General features: G+C 43.0%; 1 protein-coding gene across 8 annotated transcripts in view; it reads right to left on the bottom strand.

The window, feature by feature from the left end:
• The window catches only part of LOC125382160 (cytosolic carboxypeptidase-like protein 5), a 53641-nt gene that overhangs the window by 1786 nt on the left and 35528 nt on the right, over positions 1-16327 (bottom strand). For 2 of the 8 annotated variants that reach the window (XM_048400646.1, XM_048400644.1), the window contains exons 15-17: positions 9068-9152; positions 4067-4085; positions 362-440 (exon numbers count right to left, since the gene is read on the bottom strand). In XM_048400646.1, the coding sequence (XP_048256603.1) occupies positions 362-440; positions 4067-4085; positions 9068-9152 (183 nt within the window). Of the gene's footprint in view, positions 1-361; positions 828-4066; positions 4086-9067; positions 9153-16327 lie in introns of those variants that run through there. The other 6 variants (XM_048400641.1, XM_048400642.1, XM_048400645.1 and 3 more) reach the window with 3 other exon arrangements.

A 16327-nucleotide genomic window follows, 5' to 3' on the forward strand; every position in this document is an offset into this window, starting at 1 on the left:
AGAATCCCCACCAGACCACCTCTACCAGGTGCACACAGCTTGACCACACATCTCCACCTGGTCGTCTCTGTAAGCATGGTCTACTGGGGACTTGTTCTACTCTAGAATCCCCACCAGACCACCTTTACCAGGTGCACACAGCTTGACCACACATCTCCACCTGGTCGACTCTTTAAGCATGGTGTACTGGGGACTTGTTCTACTCTAGAATCCCCACCAGACCACCTCTACCAGGTGCACACAGCTTGACCACACATCTCCACCTGGTCGACTCTGTAAGCATGGTCTACTGGGGACTTGTTCTACTCTAGAATCCCCACCAGACCACCTCTACCAGGTTCACAGGGCAGGTTATGCTTACCCACTGTCTTTTCATCGATGTGTGCTTGAAGTGTGGGAGTCGGTGCCAGCTGGAAGGGCCGTAGGTATTGATGATGTGTCTGTGAACAGAGAAATAGAGGTGTGTTGGTATTGATAATATGTCTGTGAACAGAGAAATAGAGGTGTGTTGGTATTGATGACGTGTCTGTGAACAGAGAAATAAAGGTGTGTTGGTATTGATGATGTGTCGGTGAACAGAGAAATAGAGGTGTGTTGGTATTGATGACGTGTCGGTGAACAGAGAAATAGAGGTGTGTTGGTATTGATGATGTGTCTGTGAACAGAGAAATAGAGGTGTGTTGGTATTGATGATGTGTCTGTGAACAGAGAAATAGAGGTGTGTTGGTATTGATGACGTGTCTGTGAACAGAGAAATAAAGGTGTGTTGGTATTGATGATGTGTCTGTGAACAGAGAAATAGAGGTGTGTTGGTATTGATGATGTGTCTGTGAACAGAGAAATAGAGGTGTGTTGGTATTGATGATATGTCTGTGAACAGAGAAATAGTGTGTGTGTGTGTGTTAGGTATTGATAATGTGTGAGAACAAAGAAATAGCGGTGTGTAGGTATGGATGATCAACGTGTCTGTGAACAGAGAAATAGCCGTGTGTAGGTATTGATGATCAACGTGTCTGTGAACAGAGAAATAGCGGTGTGTAGGTATTGATGATCAACGTGTCTGTGAAAAGAGAAATTCATGTCATCAGTGATGATGTATTCAAGCGACAATGTTTTTGTCTTTACACATTTTGTTATCAGATTAAAGAAAAGAAATATAAAATATGAATAAAAAACACACTGAGCACAAAATGCCTGACAAATAATGGAAGCCAACCATCAAGAATATGTTGGAAGCAAGTGAGAAACAGTCAGGGAGACATCGAGATACATCTGGGGTGTTAGTCGGCTCTTACTGAAACACAAGGAGCTGCTGTAGGCCATGGAGATAGACCTACCGTATATCGCCGTCTATAAAGTGACCCATGTATAGGCCTTCAAAATGGATGCTAATTTACAAACCCCGTCTATAAAGTGAATCGGAATGAAGCACGTCACCAGCACATACACAATCCCTACATTTGCAATAGAAATGTGTTTGTCTTCACCAGAAAAAAATACATTTATGCCTTCAGCAAATTCAGGGAAACAAACAGATCATAACAATTAAACTTAGTCACGACAAATTTGAAAAATGAGATAAAAAAAACACCAGACATGATGATATACCGATTTAATTTTTCCAGTTCTGATAAGGATTATTAAATATGCAGAGATTAAGATTACTGTCTGTATTTTCTCGTAAACTACCGGTAGGCCAAAAGTAGCAATCAGCGTTTCTCGGAATCGACCAGTGATTTGGTTAAAAATTACCAACTAATAGAACTTTAAAGAATTTTGATACAATGTTCGGAAGAATTGTATCGGAAACTATTATTTTAGCAGGAATAATTTATTCTAATATCATGTTTAATTAGTCACACTTTGGTAACAAATTAATGGGCAGGACTACGGGAAGTACAGGTAACCATCAACAAAAGGATTCCATAGCTCACCTGGCCAAGTGGAGTAATTGTGTTAATCAGATGTTGGAAGTCTGTTACTGGTGTCTGCTACTATTAGCTTCTGTTGATGCCTTGCAATAAGTTACATGTACTTGGAAAACACAATGTCAGTCAAATGGAACTCTCAAATTTCATTTGACAAATACTCCTTGGAAACTGTTCTGGTGGTATGTATCACAACCTCATGGATGGATGGATGGACGGACGGACGGGCGGATGGATGGGTGGACGGACAGATGGATGGATGGATGGATGGATGGATGGACGGATGGATGGATGGATGGATGGATGGATGGATGGATGGATAGAGACAACATGCCATGCCACACATTCACATGGACCTGTGGCCAAGGTGAGCTTGCTGATTATTATAAATTAAAAGATGTAACAGCGATAATAGACTAGGGAAAAACAGTTTACCACAAAGAGGCAAATCCATCACAACCAAACACATTCCAAATACTAAAGAATTGAGATAACAACAAGTCCCAGCACACACACACACAAAAGGAGGCTATAGTCAGGCCGGCAACTAGCTGTAGACCACCTGACAAATCATCGCCATGTGCTGCTCCCCTGTTACAATCAGACATCTGCTGGTCAGAACCATCTACTGGTCAGAACCCTCTACTGGTCAGGACCATCTACTGGTCAGAAACATCTACTGGTCAGGACCATCTACTGGTCAGAAAACTCTGCTGGTCAGAATCCTCTGCTGGTCAGAACCATCTACTGGTCAGAACACTCTACTGGTCAGGACCATCTACTGGTCAGAACCATCTACTGGTCAGAAAACTCTGCTGGTCAGAATCCTCTGCTGGTCAGAACCATCTACTGGTCAGAACCCTCTACTGGTCAGAAAACTCTACTGGTCAGAACCATCTACTGGTCAGAAAACTCTACTGGTCAGAACCATCTACAGGTCAGAACCCTCTACTGGTCTGAACCATCTACTGGTCAGAACCCTCTACTGGTCTGAACCATCTACTGGTCAGAACACTCTACTGGTCAGAACCATCTGCTGGTCAGAACCCTCTACTGGTCAGAAAACTCTGCTGTCAGAACCCTTTGCTGGTCAGAAAACTCTACTGGTCAGAACCATCTACTGGTCAGAACCCTCTACTGGTCTGAACCATCTACTGGTCAGAACCCTCTACTGGTCTGAACCATCTACTGGTCAGAACCCTCTACTGGTCAGAACCATCTGCTGGTCAGAACCCTCTACTGGTCAGAAAACTCTGCTGGTCAGAACCCTCTGCTGGTCAGAACCCTCTACTGGTCAGAACCCTCTACTGGTCAGAACCCTCTACTGGTCAGAACCCTCTGCTGGTCTGAACCATCTACTGGTCAGAACCATCTACTGGTCAGAACCATCTACTGGTCAGAACCCTCTACTGGTCTGAACCCTCTACTGGTCAGAACACTCTACTGGTCAGAACCATCTACTGGTCAGAACCATCTACTGGTCATCACACTCTACTGGTCAGAACCATCTACTGGTCAGAACACTCTACTGGTCAGAACCATCTACTGGTCAGAACACTCTTCAGTGGATCCCTCCCACAGTCACGGTCTTGTGGAGTCGGATGCTGATACTACTCCACACAAGCTCTATCAGATGACCATCAGAGAATATCATGGACATTTTACACCTCCTAGTTCTGAAATCATTCACCTTTAAGTACACCAAACATCTGGTTTGGATGCTGTTATTGTGTATAGAAAACATCAGCTAGGATACAAATTGAATCATTCATACAATACATATTCAGTCCAAATATTTAGGCCACTTAAATGTAAATGTTTTGGGACTTAAGGGATGAAAAGTGTCCATGATAGTCGCCTATGTGTGAACTGGCAGACATCTGAAGGCAGTGTTAAATGTGGTGGTTGGTGGAGGTGGAAGCTAGCCATAATAAGTAAACAATGTCCCACAGTAAACAATGTCCCAATATAAACAATGTCCCAGTGCAAACAATGTCCCAATAAAAACAATGTCCCAGTGCAAACAATGTCCCAATATAAACAATGTCCCAGTGCAAACAATGTCCCAGTGCACACCAGGAGCAGCACACTTGTGGGACAGCTACACCGGCCTTCATCACAGCACACTGCATACCTACCATGGACAGAGTCACAATCCTGGCAAGCATACAGAAACACAACATGGAAGTCAGTCCCTGATTGCTGCTGATGTAGCAGTGCTCATCTCACATGGATGATTATGCAGAAACTAATTACACTCACAGATTAATATACTTCAGACCATTTCAAGTTCTTGTTTTACACATCAGTTGGTAGAGTTGCCGAATGCAGGGTGCAAAGTAACAACATTGTCAGGTTAGAGTTGGTTCCGTAAATATATCTCAAAATAAGTACACACAAACATATACAGTGTATACAAGCAAAGAGATGAGGAAAAACAGCACATTTTTTAGTGTGTTTTCAAATTTTCATAAAGGGTAAGATAGGTGGTAGGCTTGTAAAACAAGAAAACAAACTGGTCTGGGCTTCCTAATACACACGCAGCCTAACATATAGACTGTGAATATTTGATCTTTTATGTATTTACAGTTGCAGAAGATGTTAAAAACAACAGCAGTTTCCTTTATAATTATTCAACACTATCGTGCATAGTGATATCTGATAATAGTAATTGACTATGTCCTGCTGAAGGATTCCCTACAAATACATGCAGTGCCCTAGCAAGTAACACGACTCCAGGCAGCTTCTTGCTTATTAGACATTCATTAGCTGTTAGACGTGAATACATGCAGTGCCCTGGCAAGTAACACACGACTCCAGGCAGCTTCTTGCTTATAAGATATTCATTGGCTGTTAGACAAGAATACATGCTGCACAGGCCGATAGCCATAGTCTACCATACATCGTAAATAAGAATTAATGTACAATCTAATTACATGCATGTTATATAATCTACAATCTACGCACATGCATGTTATATAATCTACAATCTACACACATGCATGTTAGATAATCTACAATCTACGCACATGCATGTTAGATAATCTACAATCTACGCACATGCATGTTAGATAATCTACAATCTACACACATGCATGTTAGATAATCTACAATCTACGCACATGCATGTTAGATAATCTACAATCTACGCACATGCATGTTAGATAATCTACAATCTATGCACATGCATGTTAGATAATCTACAATCTACACACATGCATGTTATATAATCTACAATCTACACACATGCATGTTATATAATCTACAATCTACACACATGCATGTTAGATAATCTACAATCTATGCACATGCATGTTATATAATCTACAATCTACACACATGCATGTTAGATAATCTACAATCTATGCACATGCATGTTATATAATCTACAATCTACACACATGCATGTTATATAATCTACAATCTACGCACATGCATGTTAGATAATCTACAATCTATGCACATGCATGTTAGATAATCTACAATCTACACACATGCATGTTATATAATCTACAATCTACACACATGCATGTTATATAATCTACAATCTACACACATGCATGTTAGATAATCTACAATCTATGCACATGCATGTTATATAATCTACAATCTACACACATGCATGTTAGATAATCTACAATCTACACACATGCATGTTATATAATCTACACACATGCATGTTATATAATCTACAATCTACACACATGCATGTTAGATAATCTACAATCTATGCACATGCATGTTATATAATCTACAATCTACACACATGCATGTTATATAATCTACAATCTACACACATGCATGTTATATAATCTACAATCTACACACATGCATGTTATATAATCTACAATCTACACACATGCATGTTATATAATCTACAATCTACACACATGCATGTACAGCCAAACTGTAGCACAATACATGCTGTATACCAACCAGTAGGAATCTGGCTGTAAGCAGGCACATGCTACAAGGCAGCCTATAGACCAACAAGCTGTAGATCTCACCACCACCACCACCAGACATGTGTCACGTGACACGGGACATGTGACCAACTCTGACCAATGATGTCACTCAACAAGTATCTGATTGTTAACACTGCACTTGGCAATATTCAAACTATGTGATGGCAGTCTGTAAATAATCAAGTGTGAACAAGACAAGCCAGTGATCATCATGAGCACTTGATCTACACAATAGTGATACGATTTTATACATCAACCAAGTCAGCGAGCCTGACCACCCGATCCTGTTAGTCGCCTCTTGCAACAAGAATGGGTTGCTGAAGATCAATTCTAACCGTCTTCACGTGGTGCCAAGTCTCAGCGGACAAGCAGACAGAAGTAAGTCCTACCACATTTCTGTAGACAAGCCGACCCCAGTGACAAAAAAAATAATATTATAAGTGTCTTCAGCTATAATCCTACAAAATGCTTTAAGTATCTACAATGGAACCTCTCTCTAAGCATGTTAATTATCAATACCAAATTTGACTCGACGGCCACTGAAGAGTTGACCTGATCCCTACCGCCCCTATATTGCACAATGCTTTGTGAGATAGTTGTTTATTTTCTCTCTTGAAAAAGAATCCATAGAAATGGGTTGAGAAAAATTGGGTTTTTGATTGAAATCCTTAGCTCTGTTTACACTAAAATCATTAGGATAGACATGTCTGCGAAACTTCCACCATAGCGACCATCTGCAGACTTGATGAGGGTTGCACGATGTCTGCCAGTGAGACATGTCTGGGTGGTTATATGATGCTAGTGGCCACACATCAACAGCTGGTTACATGATGCTAGTGGCCACACATCAACAGCTGGTTACATGATGCTAGTGGCCACACATCAACAGCTGGTTACATGATACTAGCGGCCAAACAACTACAGCTGGTTACATGATACTAGCTGCCACACATCAACAGCTGGTTACATGATACTAGCGGCCACGCATCAACAGCTGGTTACACTATACTAGCGGCCACACATCAACAGCTGGTTACATGATGCTAGTGGCCACACATCAACAGCTGGTTACATGATACTAGCTGCCACACATCAACAGCTGGTTACACTATACTAGCGGCCACACATCAACAGCTGGTTACATGATGCTAGTGGCCACACATCAACAGCTGGTTACATGATACTAGCTGCCACACATCAACAGCTGGTTACATGATGCTGGTGGCCACACATCAACAGCTGGTTACATGATACTAGCAGCCACACAACAACAGCTGGTTACATGATACTAGCGGCCACACAACAACAGCTGGTTACATGATACTAGCAGCCACACAACTACAGCTGGTTACATGATACTAGCAGCCACACAACTACAGCTGGTTACATGATACTAGCGGCCACACAACAACAGCTGGTTACATGATACTAGCAGCCACACAACGACAGCTGGTAACATGATACTAGCAGCCACACAACTACAGCTGGTTACATGATACTAGCAGCCGCACAACAACAGCTGGTTACATGATACTAGCAGCCACACAACTACAGCTGGTTACATGATACTAGCAGCCACACAACAACAGCTGGTTACATGATACTAGCAGCCACACAACAACAGCTGGTAACATGATACTAGCTGCCACACATCAACAGCTGGTTACATGATACTAGCGGCCACACAACAACAGCTGGTTACATGATACTAGCAGCCACACAACAACAGCTGGTAACATGATACTAGCAGCCACACAACTACAGCTGGTTACATGATACTAGCAGCCACACAACAACAGCTGGTTACATGATACTAGCGGCCACACAACAACAGCTGGTTACATGATACTAGCAGCCACACAACTAAAGCTGGTTACATGATACTAGCGGCCACACAACAAAAGCTGGTTACATGATGCTAGCTGCCACACAACAACAGCTTGTTACATGATACTAGCGGCCACACAACAACAGCTGGTTACGCTATACTAGCGTCCACACAACTATAGGTGACAACATGATACTAGCGTCTACACAACTACAGCTGGTTAAACTATACTAGCGACCACATAACTACCGCTGACTACATGATACGAGCGTCCACACAACTACAGCGTGTTACATCATACCAGCGGCCACTTAACTACAGGTGACTACATGATACTAGCGTCCACAAAACTACAGCTGGTTACACTATACTAGCGGCCACATAACTACAGTTGACTACATGATACCAGCATCCACACAACTACAGCCTGTTACATGATGCTAGCTGCCACACAACTACAGCTGGCTACACTATACTAGCGGCCACACAACTACAGCTGGTTACACTATATACTAGCGGCAACACAACTACAGCTGGTTACACTATACTAGCGGCCACACAGCTACAGCTGGTTACACTATACTAGCGGCCACACAGCTACAGCTGGTTACATGATACTAGCGGCCACACAACTACAGCTGGTTACACTATACTAGCGGCCACACAACTACAGCTGGTTACACTATACTAGCGGCCACACAGCTACAGCTGGTTACATGATACTAGCAGCCACACAGCTACAGCTGGTTACACTATACTAGCGGCCACACAGCTACAGCTGGTTACATGATACTAGAAGCAACACAACTACAGCTGGTTACACTATACTAGCAGCCACACAGCTACAGCTGGTTACACTATACTAGCGGCCACACAGCTACAGCTGGTTACATGATACTAGAAGCAACACAACTACAGCTGGTTACACTATACTAGCGGCCACACAGCTACAGCTGGTTACATGATACTAGAAGCAACACAACTACAGCTGGTTACACTATACTAGCGGCCACACAGCTACAGCTGGTTAAATGATACTAGAAGCCACACAACTACAGCTGGTTACATGATACTAGAAGCCACACAACTACAGCTGGTTACATGATACTAGAAGCCACACAACTACAGCTGGTTACACTATACTAGCGGCCACACAGCTACAGCTGGTTAAATGATACTAGAAGCCACACAACTACAGCTGGTTACATGATACTAGAAGCCACACAACTACAGCTGGTTACATGATACTAGAAGCCACACAACTACAGCTGGTTACATGATACTAGAAGCCACACACCTACTGCTGGCCACACTATAGTAGCAGCCACACAACTACCGGTGGTTACCTGGGTGACAGTTTCAGGGCGGCCCCCTCCAAGCCCCGGGCTGCTGCTGCTGCTACATGGGAATTGTAGGGTACACTGTGATGCTCTGTGGGTCGACAACACAGGGTGAAATACACTTGACACATGTACAGCCAGACTCACCACGTAGTGGGACCGCATGTCCATCACCTTCATGGGTACACTGACATGACACTGATGCTAACTCTAAGCACAACATCAACTTGTTATTGTCATAAGGTAACAGAATATTTGCTCGTAGTGACCAATAATGGCACTGTATTCAATTCCTTATATTCATCACCTTGACAACTGTGTTGCCATGGTCACCTCTGATAGAGGACAACAATACCGTGTTGCCTACTCAATAATACCATAAAACCCTGGTGTCTTCATGACATACAGCCATTGTGTTACACCTGGTGTCTTCATGACATGCAGCCATTGTGTTACACCTGGTGTCTTCATGACATGCAGCCATTGTGCAACATCTGGTGTCTTCACTTTATGAATACATACATTGTGTAACACCTGGTGTCTTCTCTTCAGAACATACAGAGATTGTGTATCACCTGGTGTCTTCACTTTATGAATACATACATTGTGTAACACTTGGTGTTTTCTCTTCAGGACATACAGAGATTGTGTAACACCTGGTGTCTTCACTTACTGACATAGACATTATGTAACACCTGGTGTCTTCCCTTCATGACATACATACATTGTGTAACACCTGGTGTCTTCCCTTCATGACATACATACATTGTGTAACACCTGGTGTCTTCCCTTCATGACATACATACATTATGTAACACCTGGTGTCTTCAGTGCATAATATACAGACATTGTGTAACACCTGGTGTCTTCTCTTCACGACATACATACATTGTGTAACACCTGGTGTCTTCACTGCATAATATACAGACATTGTGTAACACCTGGTGTCTTCTCTTCATGACATGCAGACATTGTGTAACACCTGGTGTCTTCTCTTCATGACATACATACATTGTGTAACACCTGGTGTCTTCAGTGCATAATATACAGACATTGTGTAACACCTGGGTCCACTTGCACAAAGCGATCTTAGCGCTACAATTATTGTAAATCCTTAAGATCGCGATCTTAGGCTTACGCTACAATTGTCATCCACTTGCACAAAGCGATTGTAGGTTAAGATCATTGTAAGCTACAATCGAAACTTACAATTGGTCCAGACCAATCTTAAGTAGCTAAGATCGTTGTAGTTCCTGACAAAATGGCGTGCAAGACAGGGCCAGTTTCACATTAATAATCTGCTTTACGATCAAACACTGCCTATTTATTTTGTTAGATTTTATGATTCGAATCGACACTTCAACAACACGAAGACCGCACCACAGATTTAACGTCAAAAATATCGTTAATTGCGATAGTGAACCACATAACTATCGAGTCGATAGTTAAAAGTACTATTCCCACCCGTGTCAATGCTGAAAGAAGTCTAAAACAACATACCTTATCAAGGGAAGGATAAAACCTAAGTCGTCTGCAAGCGATTTGTAACGTCCGTGACCTTTAAGATAAATCAAGGGCAGCTAATCATAGTTTATATTCTAGATGGGAGTGGTTTCCCTTTGTATAAGTATCGTAGAATCTTCCTTGCCCAGTTAGTGTATTAATGTTGTAGAACCGCCGAGCTCCCCTTGTATATCTTTTGGGTCACATTCGTGTCAGTTATTTTGTCTTTAGTTTATCATTAAATAATCTACAAGTAAACACAAGTTGAAGTGCAAAATCATACGTTTATATCCAATATCCAGTCACGAGCGGTTGTAATATCTGAATTTATAAGAAACTAATACAAATATTCATCAAACAAGCAAATACACATGATGAGACATTTGAAATTTGTGTAAAATATCCCATAAATAGCAAAAGTAAAATTCACACTTTTTAAAAAATATAATTAATACCAAATGAATATATATTAAACAACTTCTTTCTTGAAACATTATTCTTATTTCCCGTACATGCATTCTTGAAATCTCCCGTCTTACTGTGTTTTGAAAAGGTTGTCATAACATCCTTTGTAATAGCGGCAAAACTAAAACATGAAGGATATACATGTATTTAGGATTTTACGGAAAGCTCCCCCAAATAGATGACGATCATACATTTACCTGTTATGTTATTTGGACATAGAGATCTATTATTATTTTCTTTTTTTACTTTCATAATAAGAATGTCACTAAATCTATATGCCAACATTCTAATTATAGTTTCCTTCAAATAGTTGAGACCTTTCAACTGTGCAAGGTGCGTGGAGGGAGGTACGTGTTGTATGTCGTAACCGGTTCTACACGTTGTATGCGCAGCAAGATTTGCGCGTTTGCAGACAACCATAGACAGAAGTCTAGTTTAAGATATTTGTACCTCCACCATTGAAGATTTCAATCTTAGTTAAGATCGCGATCTTAAATCCAAGCCGTCTTACAATCGCGTTAAGATCGGTTTGTGCAAGTGGAATAGGACAATTGTAGGGTGATTGTAAAGGTGATTTTAGCCGCCTAAGATCGATTGTAACTAAGATTGTTCTGTGCAAGTGGGCCCTGGTGTCTTCACTTCATGACATACAGACATTGTGTAACACCTGGTGTCTTCAGTTCATAGTACCTGGGTATAGTCTGATTGTTTATTCAGTAAAGACCCTGTTAATATTAGATCAGTTTTATTACGAGCACTGCAAGCCCACGTCAGATAGGACCTGCTCACAGTAATGATGACAGAGATTAGCTTTCAACAACGATGATGTCGCCACTTTGACAGAGCTAAGTGTGGCTACAGGCAGGTGAGTAGGTGAGTGTGAGTGAGTTGGGTTAAACACCGCTTTGAACAATATTCCCATCATATCACAGTGTGTCAGCTTAATGAGGGATGATAACCCAAAATTATAAATGTCAGAAACATTTACCACTTTTGAGAAACCCACAAGCATAGTTAGACTGTATGGTGCTCACAAACCAAGGATCATAATCAGGGTTACTAAGATATTGAATCCTGTTATGGCTAAGGGAGGCAACTCTACATTGAAGCAAATTACAGTGTCTTTGATGACTAGGCCCCAGCTATAGACAGTGAGTGATCAGTTGGTGGAGTTAAAAGTATGGAGCAGGGTTTATGACCGTGATGAAACAGGACACAGCCCAGCAAGGAGTGTGGAGAGATGGAGACTGTGTGGGTGTGGAGTGATGGAGACTGTGTGGGTGGGGAGTGATGGAGACTGTGTGTGGGTGTGGAGAGATGGAGACTGTGTGGGTGTGGAGAGATGGAGACTGTGTGTGGGTGTGGAGAGATGGAGACTGTGTGTGGGTGTGGAGTGATGGAGACTGTGTGTGGGTGTGGAGTGATGGAGACTGTGTGTGGGTGTGGAGAGATGGAGACTGTGTGGGTGTGGAGTGATGGAGACTGTGTGTCGGTGTGGAGAGATGGAGACTGTGTGGGTGTGGAGAGATGGAGACTGTGTGTGGGTGTGGAGACTGTGTGTGGGTGTAGATCAATGGAGACTGTGTGGGTGTGGAGTGATGGAGACTGTGTGTGGGTGTGGAGAGATGGAGACTGTGTGTGGGTGTGGAGAGATGGAGACTGTGTTGGTGTGGAGAGATGGAGACTGTGTGGGTGTGGAGAGATGGAGACTGTGTGGGTGTGGAGAGATGGAGACTGTGTGTGGGTGTGGAGAGATGGAGACTGTGTGGGTGTGGAGAGATGGAGACTGTGTGTGGGTGTGGAGTGATCGAGACTGTGTGTGGGTGTGGAGAGATGGAGACTGTGTGGGTTTGGAGAGATGGAGACTGTGTGTGGGTGTGGAGAGATGGAGACTGTGTGAGTTTGGAGAGATGGAGACTGTGTGGGTGTGGAGTGATGGAGACTGTGTGTGGGTGTGGAGAGATGGAGACTGTGAATGGGTGTGGAGAGATGGAGACTGTGTGTGGGTGTGGAGAGATGGAGACTGTGTGTGGGTGTGGAGAGATGGAGACTGTGTGTGGGTGTGGAGAGATGGAGACTGTGTGTGGGTGTGGAGAGATGGAGACTGTGTATGGGTGTGGAGTGATGGAGACTTTGTGTGGGTGTAAATTGATGGAGACTGTGTGAGTGTGGATAATTTGGAATGTGGTTGTAATTGGTGAAACTGTGGTCAATATGTGACGTGTGAAGATGCGTTTGGTTCATAGTGTACTCGTACTACACTGTGTTTGGAAGTGAGAGGTAGACTGATGCTGGACATGGCCAGGTGGGGAAGCAACAAGCAAGGGGTATGTGGGACATAATGTAGTGTAGTGTTAACCCGTGTGAGGTAGTGTTAGTGTTGACCAGTGTGAGGTAGTGTTAGTGTTGACCAGTGTGAGGTAGTGTTAGTGTTAACCAGTGTGAGGTAGGGTTAGTGTTAACCAGTGTGAGGTAGTGTTAGTGTTAACCAGTGTGAGGTAGTGTTAGTGTTAACCAGTGTGAGGTAGTGTTAGTGTTGACCCGTGTGAGGTAGTGTTAGTGTTAACCAGTGTGAGGTAGTGTTAGTGTTGACCATTGTGAGGTAGTGTTAGTGTTGACTAGTGTGAGGTACTGTTAGTGTTAACCAGTGTGAGGTAGTGTTAGTGTTAACCAGTGTGAGGTAGTGTTAGTGTTAACCAGTGTGAGGTAGTGTTAGTGTTAACCAGTGTGAGGTAGGGTTAGGTTGACTAGTGTGAGGTACTGTTAGTGTTAACCAGTGTGAGGTAGTGTTAGTGTTAACCAGTGTGAGGTAGTGTTAGTGTTAACCAGTGTGAGGTAGTGTTAGTGTTAACCAGTGTGAGGTAGGGTTAGTGTTGACTAGTGTGAGGTACTGTTAGTGTTAACCAGTGTGAGGTAGTGTTAGTGTTAACCAGTGTGAGGTAGTGTTAGTGTTGACCCGTGTGAGGTAGTGTTAGTGTTGACCTGTGTGAGGTAGTGTTAGTGTTGACCAGTGTGAGGTAGTGTTAGTGTTGACCCGTGTGAGGTAGTATTAGTGTTAACCAGTGTGAGGTAGGGTTAGTGTTAACCAGTGTGAGGTAGGGTTAGTGTTGACCCGTGTGAGGTAGTGTTAGTGTTGACTAGTGTGAGGTAGTGTTAGTGTTAACCAGTGTGAGGTAGTGTTAGTGTTGACCAGTGTGAGGTAGTGTAGTGTTAACCAGTGTGAGGTACTGTTAGTGTTGTTGACCCGTGTGAGGTACTGTTAGTGTTAACCAGTGTGAGGTAGTGTTAGTGTTAACCAGTGTGAGGTAGTGTTAGTGTTGACCCGTGTGAGGTAGTGTTAGTGTTGACCCGTGTGAGGTAGTGTTAGTGTTAACCAGTGTGAGGTAGTGTTAGTGTTAACCAGTGTGAGGTAGTGTTATTGTTGACCAGTGTGAGGTAGTGTTAGTGTTGACCAGTGTGAGATAGTGTAGTGTTGACCAGTGTGAGGTAGTGTTAGTGTTGACCAGTGTGAGGTAGTGTTAGTGTTGACCCGTGTGAGGTAGTGTTAGTGTTAACCAGTGTGAGGTAGTGTTAGTGTTAACCAGTGTGAGGTAGTGTTATTGTTGACCCGTGTGAGGTAGTGTTAGTGTTGACCAGTGTGAGGTAGTGTTAGTGTTAACCAGTGTGAGGTAGTGTAAGTGTTGACAAGTGTGAGGTAGTGTTAGTGTTGACCAGTGTGAGGTAGTGTTAGTGTTGACCAGTGTGAGGTAGTGTTAGTGTTGACCAGTGTGAGGTAGTGTAGTGTTAACCAGTGTGAGGTAGTGTTAGTGTTGACCTGTGTGAGGTACTGTTAGTGTTGACCAGTGTGAGGTAGTGTAGTGTTAACCAGTGTGAGGTAGGGTAAGTGTTGACCAGTGTGACGTAGGGTTCGTGTTGACCAGTGTGAGATAGTATTAGTGTTGACCAGTGTGAGGTAGTGTTAGTATTAACCATTGTGAGGTAGTGTTAGTGTTGACCAGTGTGAGGAAGGGTTAGTGTTGACCAGTGTGAGATAGTATTAGTGTTGACCAGTGTGAGGTAGTGTTAGTATTAACCATTGTGAGGTAGTGTTAGTGTTGACCAGTGTGAGGTAGTGTTAGTGTTGACCAGTGTGAGATAGTATAAGTGTTGACCAGTGTGAGGTAGTGTAGTGTTGACCAGTGTGAGGTAGTGTAGTGTTGACCAGTGTGAGATAGTATTAGTGTTGACCTGTGTGAGGTAGTGTTAGTGTTAACCAGTGTGAGGTAGTGTTAGTGTTAACCAGTGTGAGGTTGTGTTAGTGTTAACCAGTGTGAGGTAGTGTTAGTGTTGACCAGTGTGAGATAGTATTAGTGTTGACCAGTGTGAGGTAGTGTTAGTGTTGACCAGTGTGAGGTAGTGTTAGTGTTGACCAGTGTGAAGTAGTGTAGTGTTGACCAGTGTGAGGTAGTGTAGTGTTGACCAGTGTGAGATAGCATTAGTGTTGACCAGTGTGAGGTAGTGTAGTGTTGACCAGTGTGAGATAGTATTAGTGTTGACCAGTGTGAGGTAGTGTTAGTGTTAACCAGTGTGAGGTAGTGTTAGTGTTGACCAGTGTGAGGTCGTGTTAGTGTTGACCAGTGTGAGGCAGTGTAGTGTTAACCAGTGTGAGGTAGTGTTAGTGTTAACAAGTGTGAGGTAGTGTTAGTGTTGACTCGTGTGAGGTAGTGTTAGTGTTGACCAGTGTGAGGTAGTGTTAGTGTTGACCAGTGTGAGATAGTGTAGTGTTGACCAGTGTGAGGTAGTGTTAGTGTTGACTAGTGTGAGGTAGTGTTAGTGTTGACCCGTGTGAGGTAGTGTTAGTGTTAACCAGTGTGAGGTAGTGTTAGTGTTGACCATTGTGAGGTAGTGTTAGTGTTGACCAGTGTGAGGTAGTGTAGTTTTGACCAGTGTGAGGTAGTGTTAGTGTTGACCAGTGTGAGGTAGTGTTAGTGTTAACCAGTGTGAGGTAGTGTTAGTGTTGACCAGTGTGAGGTAGTGTTAGTGTTGACCAGTGTGAGGTAGGGTTAGTGTTGACCAGTGTGAGGTAGTGTTAGTGTTGACCAGTGTGAGGTAGTGTTAGTGTTGACGAGTGTGAATGCAGGGAGTTATGTATCAAGTGTGAGTATACACATTTGAACTATCACAGAGAGACAGGTATCAAATGGAGACAAGCGCTGTATTGTGGTAATCACAGGGGAAATCCTGGAGAGAGTGACACAAATCAAGCAAGCCGTGATGGAAGCTCAGAGTAAAGTCAGACTGGCTATACACTAGAAGAGG

This window comes from Haliotis rufescens, unplaced genomic scaffold (assembly GCF_023055435.1).
Source record: "Haliotis rufescens isolate VD_foot unplaced genomic scaffold, xgHalRufe1.0.p SCAF_2, whole genome shotgun sequence".
In the NCBI taxonomy this organism is placed as follows: domain Eukaryota; kingdom Metazoa; phylum Mollusca; class Gastropoda; order Lepetellida; family Haliotidae; genus Haliotis; species Haliotis rufescens.